Genomic DNA, 7346 nt, shown 5'->3' with positions numbered 1-7346 from the left:
AAAAAAAAAAAAAAAAAAAAAAAAAAAAAAAAAAAAAAAAAAAAAGAACCTCAATAATGAAAGGGCAAATGAAAAGAAGTTCCAGTCAAAAAACAGAGAAGTTATAGGCAAGAGAAGGAGGTAAAATGGGAAAACGAGTGTTTCAGAAGCTGATAAAGGAGTCATCTTGAAATACGATGAAAATTAAAGATGTAAAATAGAGGGGTTCAAAAATTTACCTTGACAAGTCACCAGTGACCTAAGTAAGAGCAACTGAAACAGCAAGAATTTTAATCTAATTTGTTAACCTAAATTGTTATTGTTAACACCTAAAAGTACAATGGTAATAATTAGGCTAAATGTGCTAATTTAGCAGGTTAAATAAGAAGAAATCCTGTCATAAAAACATTATTTACTTTGTCTAATGAGGTACTGAACTTATATAGTAAATATAGTGATCTTGATTTTAAAGAATCTTCTTACAATTGGAGCAGTGATATATTCCCTATTTCTAAAATTTTTAGTGGTCAGGGAGGTTGCAGATTTAAAGATTTCCAAGTTTCCTTTCTAACTCTTAAGGAATTGATTCCAGGAAAACAGATGAGAACTAAATGATTTCTTTAAAAAACTGTAATATCAAATGAAAATATAAATGCATTATTGATATTGAGTATAGATCTATAGTATCTATAAAACTATGAACAAACAGAACTAGAAAAGCTTCATCAGATAATAATATCTCTCCTCCTCACCAAACATCTCTTTAGAATTTTTAATAAATTATAAAGCTGACTTTTAGGTGCTTTATTTGATTTTCTCATTAAGAGGTAAAAATGTTGATGACTTATCAATGAGTAAAGTGGTAGAAAAAGAGGGAGAAAAGGGGTAAGATTCATAGAAATCAAAACTAAAACATCAAGAATTGGGTAAGTTCACACACAAAAAATTACCTTCTCTTTTCTCTGCCATACATCTATTCAATTCTTGTATTGTTGCCTTATCAATAGATAAATGTACTTTAAGCTTGTCCAATTCTTCTTGAAGATTCATCCTATAAAAATTAAAGCAATAAAAAATTACTTAAATGTGTAAGTTAAGGAACAACGCAGCAAAGAAATAAAGGCAGTAAAGATATTTAAAAGTATAAAATACAGAATAGTATAATAAAAGCAGAAATAAATTAATAATATTTAAAAATCCTAAAAATTATAATTGAATTTTAATGAGGATCTGGAAGATAAAATGTTTAAAGTTAGTGATTTCTGTTAACTTTATCTCAATAAACATACTAAACACTTAAAATATAGACTACATAATTTTAAAAATCGTATGTTGGGTTGCTCAACCACTTTCTAACACACAGATATGCTAGGTAAAATAGTAATTTTAAAATATTAATACCACTGAAAGCAAGGATACTAAATCTCTAGATACCAAATAAAGGTGAAGAACATTTACCAGTAAAATGGATTTGAGCTACTATAGTGAGTACCTGACCTGGATCAAAATATTGCCCATGGGGACACAGGCTGTGAGACCTGAGTGGGGAAGGACATTTAGATCCAAGGCCCTATATGGCTGAGAGACAAAAGTGAACTAACTACAGGAAGCTAAGAGACAAAAATTGGATGAATGAAAACCTGAATATCTGAGCTTATCTGGTTGAGGTTCCATTAAAAAGAACTGTCCTGTCCCAGTCTTGGGGCAGGACAGAGTCAACCATATGAGATCAGAATCCTAAGCCTATATTACTTGTTCAAAATTAAGCCATGTATATTTGAAGAAACCTGAAGAATTGACAGTAATATAAAAACTAATATATGGCCAGTGTATACAGGAGGGTTTAGGCAGACACAATCATATCCTAAAGGGAGGTTTCCACAACTAAGAAAATGGATGAGAGAAAAACCACCATAGAAAATAATTCTCAAAGAAGTCAAGCTTGGAAATAAGAACAAATACATAAATAATACAAATGAATGGCAGTCTACATATCATCTTGCCCAAAATAGGAGAATGCACAACAAAAAATAGAGATAATAGAACAATTGAAAATAATTTTTATAATTAGTTTTTGAAATGTTAAAAAAGAGTCAATAAACATATAAAAAAGAATATGGGTTTATGAAACAAAAGGAGGCAGATAAGAAAAAGAATCAAATAATATAGAGAGAAATGCTAAATAAAACAATAAAAATTAATAACAACATAATAAGTGAATTTAAAAATTCAATGGATGGGTTAAATCACAGGCAGAAAAAGCGGTAAAATGAAAGACAACACAAGCAGAAAGAGAAGGAAAACAGTAGAGGTATAGAAAGTTCGCTGGAATGAGAAGTCCAGAAAGCATCCAAAAGAAATTACACAAGGAGAGAATTGAGAGAACTAGGGGGAGGGTGGAGCAAAAGTCAAAACACAATAGCTGAGGACTTCAGAACTGATGAAAGATATGAATTCACAGATTAGGAGAGTATCAAAAATTATAAGTGCAATAAATAAAACTATATTCACACTTAAAATATCATAGCAAAACTGAAGAACACCAAAGAAAGAGACAGTCTTTAAATCAACCAGTCTTTAATCAACCGGTTAGCTCAATTGGTTAGATTCCAGCCTTATAACCCTAAGGTCACAGGTTTGGATCCCTGAACCAGCAAGCTGCCAATAAATAAATAAATAAATAAATAAACAAACCAGATTGAGAAGAAAAACTCACTAACAACTAAAGAACTTTGGAATAACAGCAGTCTTCTCATATCAGCAAGAAAAGCCAGAAGGAAAATAAGTAGTATCTTCCACATGCTAAAGTTTACTAGTCACAGATCCTAGATGAAAGAACTATTAAAGAATCTATTTTAGGAAGAAAAAACCTCAAAAGCAATGAAACAAAATATAGAGTGATCATGAAAGCTGGCAAATGTGTACATGGAACTAAAAAAATATTATGTAAAGCAATAACAACATCTAAATGAAAACAGAGATAAAATAAGGTAGAACTAAAATTCTGGACAACAAAATGATATAAGATCAAGGAAGGGACCAGAGTTAAAGCATTTTAAGGTCTTTGTATTGTTGTAGGACGATAGAGGTACTGATGAACTTCAGACTTTATCAAAAAAATATTGTATATTATAATTTGAAGAATAACCACTTAAAGAATGGAAAATAAATATAAAATTTACAAATCAGAAGAGGTCAGAAAAAAGACATAGAAAATGTAGTTAATCAAATTGAAGGCAAGAAGATCACTTTTAAAAAGGATCATAAAAATATAAAATAGTTTTAAGAGAAATAACGTCATTAGAGATAAAGATGTTCATTACATAATAATCAAATAGTTTACCGTGAAAATATATTAGTTCTAACCTTTTATTTACTCAAATATAAGAAATAAAATGCCTATAATTCAAATGATAAAAAGGTATATAACGTAAAAAATAAGTAGCTTCCATTTCCCCTCACTCAGTGTACTGCTTGAAGAAACTGATGCTTACAGTTTGATGTATATTCTTATACTTTTTGTTCATATAAACATAAATACACATACATAAGAATTTTAAAAATTGGGATCTTATAACATATATTGGCAGCTTCCCAGGTCAATTACAGGTTGATAGGAGGATCACATACACATGCACTCAAACACACAAGATTAATTTTGGATTAAGTTCCTGATTTGTTTAGCTAAGAACAAGGAACATATCAAAGCAAGATGGCCCCACAAAGAAAAAGCAGGTGTAACTTACCTCAACTTAGTCCTCCTTGGCTCTCAGATCACTAACCCAGCAGAATATAGTGCTGCTGGTGTTAGAAATGTTATTTCCTGCTTCTTTAGAGATATTTTATACTTACAGCTCATTCCTTTTAGAAAGAACCCACACAGTCCCTGCTTTTAATAAGAAATACTTATAGACATCACAGACCACCTTGTTCTTCAGTCAAACTAAGCACCAACAAACCACATCCCAATGGGTGTTTGGGAGAAGGGCTGACAGTCAGTGCCCTGGCACCCCCAAGCAGGATGAGCACTGGCTATCTACTGACTCTAATTTACTACCCACGTATTATATTGTTTCTGTTACTGTTTGGTATGAGGACCACAATTTAAAATCTATTTCTCATTGGACAAATTATATGAAATGACTATATTCACTGGACAATAAGAGGCAGCACAAAACTGTTATCCCTGACAGAAAGCAAATAAACAAAGAGAGCTCCTAATGATTTCTGCATGGAGGCATTTTCCAGACCATGATGCAGGCAGAGTGGTCCCAAGAAGAATATGGCAGTCTCACTGAGTTGATGACAAAGAGACTAGAGTTTGGGAAGGCTAAATGACTGGAATTTGTGAAGCACAGTACTCAGAGAGGGAGAAATAATGAATAAGAGCTATAGAAATCTGCATAACAATTCCTTTGAGTGTGGCTAAATATTTTGTTACATATGCATAGTAGGAAACACAAGGAAATTTTTAAAAAAGACATAAGAAACACAAGGAGAGACCTATAGTTACTAGAGGTGGGAAAGGGGAAGGGAGGTATGGGATATGGAGTAACTGGATAAGGGACACAAAAAGTAATTATGATTTGTAGTGATGAACATGTTAATACTATTAATTTGATCATCACATACTGTACATAAATACTGATAGTCAACGCTGTACCCCGTAAATATGTATAAATAAAAAATTAAAATTAAAAAAAAAAGAAACACGGAGTCCAGGCAAAGAACAACTGGCGCTATAAATCAGAACTATTCCCATAGCTCACACAGGATTGCATTTGAGTTGTGACTAACCAGAGAAGAGAATCTTTGTTGGAAACACGGAGTCCAGGCAAAGAACAACTGGCGCTATAAATCAGAACTACTCCCATAGCTCACACAGGATTGCATTTGAGTTGTGACTAACCAGAGAAGAGAATCTTTGTTGAACATCAGGGTTGTTCAATAGAGAACCGAGAAGGGCCATTACTAATGAGTAGAGATAAACAAGCCTCTGGTAAAGGACCTTCAACTCGTGCTAACAAGGTTTGCAAAAAAACCCGAAAATATTTAAACTGAGATTTTAACATATCACTTTGTAGGGTAAATGCTGGACATAGCCCTATTCCCCCTCCCCAAGTATACCAGAGTTCCCCCTGCCCCCTGGGAAACTACCCCTGGCCAAGGTAGTTATCCAAGGAAATGCACGTTCCCTTTAAGACAAACGGAAGACTGGAGGAAGCAGGGACCCTAAGTAAATGAATTAGCATGCTGGCACTGAAGCACTCTGGCACCAGGAGAGTAGAGAGGAGATTAAATTATCTACCCAGCCAGATCTCCCGCATGCTTTGACTTATGTGAGCTGGGTGAGGGTCTGCACGTAAGCCTGCAAACGATTTATACCCCTACTTTGATCTCTTCACTGTATAACTGTAATGTACCTCGTCGCTGCACGGGTATCTAGCTGGCCAGTCACCATCAGCAACTCCTGTAAGTCTAATAAACCAATGTTTTATTAAATTTATTTAATTAAACCTCTTGGAATGCCAGGTAAGTTCTTTGGAACAGGCAAACACTATGCTAGTGCCCTCTCAGATTTGGGGCTCCCGTGATATACTCTTTCAGTAATTAATAGAAAAATTGGATGTATATCAGTAAGGATATAGAATATTTGAAAAACACTATTAAAAAAAAAACAACTTGGGGCTGGCCCGGTGGCGCACTGCTACAGTGCGCTGCTTGTGAGCGCAGCGGCGCTCCCGCCGAGGGTTCGGATCCCACATACAGACTGGCGGCTCACTGGCTGAGTGAGGTGCGGGCGAAACTTGGGGCCGGCCCGGTGGCGCACTGCTACAGTGCGCCGCTTGTGAGCGCAGCGGCGCTCCCGCCGAGGGTTCGGATCCCACATACAGACTGGCGGCTCACTGGCTGAGTGAGGTGCGGGCGCAACACCAAGGGTTGCGATCCCGTTGCTGGTCCCGGTCCGGTACGGGCACAACACTGAGGGTTGCGATCCGTTGCCAGTCACGAATAAAAGACAAAAAGGAAAAAAAAAAAAAAACTTGACCTAACTGAATTTATGAAACACTCCAGCCAAGAACAGCAAGATAAACATTCTTTTCAAGTGCCATGGAACATTCACCAAGGTAAGATCACATGCTGGGCCATAAAACAATTCTGAATAAAGCTAAAATAACCTAAATCATGCAAAGCATCTTCTATGACCAGAACATAATTAAATTAAAAATCAATACTAGAAGAATGTCTGGAAAATCCCCAAATATTTGAAATTAAAGAACCTACTTCTGACAAAGATTCTCTGCCTGACTAAACTTTAGTCAGGCTCTTGAACCTTCTAGCCCCATCTGTGCACTTCCCTGTAAAATCCAGTTTTAGTGAAGAACCCTGCTAAGTCAATCTAGCAAGAACCCCCCACCTCCTGATATCTGATCACCCTTGATATCTGACCAGGTTCCTCATCCTCCATCACCCCCCAAGTCAGGTGAAGCCTGATCAACCTGGCCTGTCTTTATCAAGAATACTATTAGGTAGGCTTAGGCAGAATCTTCATTACACCTTATGTTTCCTCTTAATTTTCCATCCACTGACCCCCACTCTGCTCTGTGGCTATAAATTCCCACTTACCTGTGCTGTATTGGAGATGAACCCAATCTTTCTCCTCCACTGCAAAATCCCATTGCAGTGGTCCCTGTACTTATTGTCATGATCCTGAAAAAGTCTTCCTACCATATTTTAACAAGTACCATTGAATATTTTTTTTCTTTAACACTTCTAAATACTTCTTTCAAAGAAGAATCCAAGATGAATTAGAAAATATTCTGAATTTAACAAAAAATTAAAACACATTTCCAAATGTAAGGTACAACTAAAGCAATACTGAGATGGGTATCTATAATGTTACATACTTATATTAGAAAAGAATAAAAATCTACAATGATGTAAGCCTCCAAATAAAGAAGCTAGGAAAGAAGACAAATCAAGTTGAGCACTTTTAATGAAATTTTTATGTGTAGTGGCCATTTGGATGTGCTCTTTTTAAAAATATCTTTTCAAATGTTTTGCTCATTTTTCCATTGGGTTGACTCCTATTTATTTATAGGAATTCTTCTGGAATATATTCTGGATACTAGTCCTTTCCTGGACATACATACTGAAAATATCTTTTCTCACTCTGAACGTTGCCTTTCAATTCATTTAACGGTATCTTTCAATGAACAGTTGTTCTTGATTTTAATACAGTTCAACTTACAAATTTTTAGTTGTTTAGTGCTTTTAATGTCTGGTTTAAGATATCTTTGCCTACTACAAAGTCACAAAGATGTTCTCTTATGTTTTCCTCTGAAAGTTTTATTGCTTAATCTTTC

General features: G+C 35.1%; 1 protein-coding gene across 1 annotated transcript in view; it reads right to left on the bottom strand.

The window, feature by feature from the left end:
* LOC103604942 (centlein-like) overlaps window positions 1-6686 on the bottom strand; it is a 104044-nt gene extending 97358 nt beyond the window's left edge. The window contains exons 1-2 of the mRNA XM_008589519.1: window positions 6607-6686; window positions 930-1030 (exon numbers count right to left, since the gene is read on the bottom strand). Coding sequence (XP_008587741.1) covers window positions 930-1030; window positions 6607-6686 — 181 coding nt within the window. The remainder of the gene's footprint in view (window positions 1-929; window positions 1031-6606) is intronic.
* Window positions 6687-7346: the final 660 nt, after the last annotated feature.

This window comes from Galeopterus variegatus, unplaced genomic scaffold (genome assembly GCF_000696425.1).
Source record: "Galeopterus variegatus unplaced genomic scaffold, G_variegatus-3.0.2 Scaffold5495, whole genome shotgun sequence".
Classification (NCBI taxonomy): domain Eukaryota; kingdom Metazoa; phylum Chordata; class Mammalia; order Dermoptera; family Cynocephalidae; genus Galeopterus; species Galeopterus variegatus.
The sequence above is the reverse complement of the archived record's forward strand: the minus strand, read 5'-3'. Positions and strand labels throughout refer to the sequence as shown.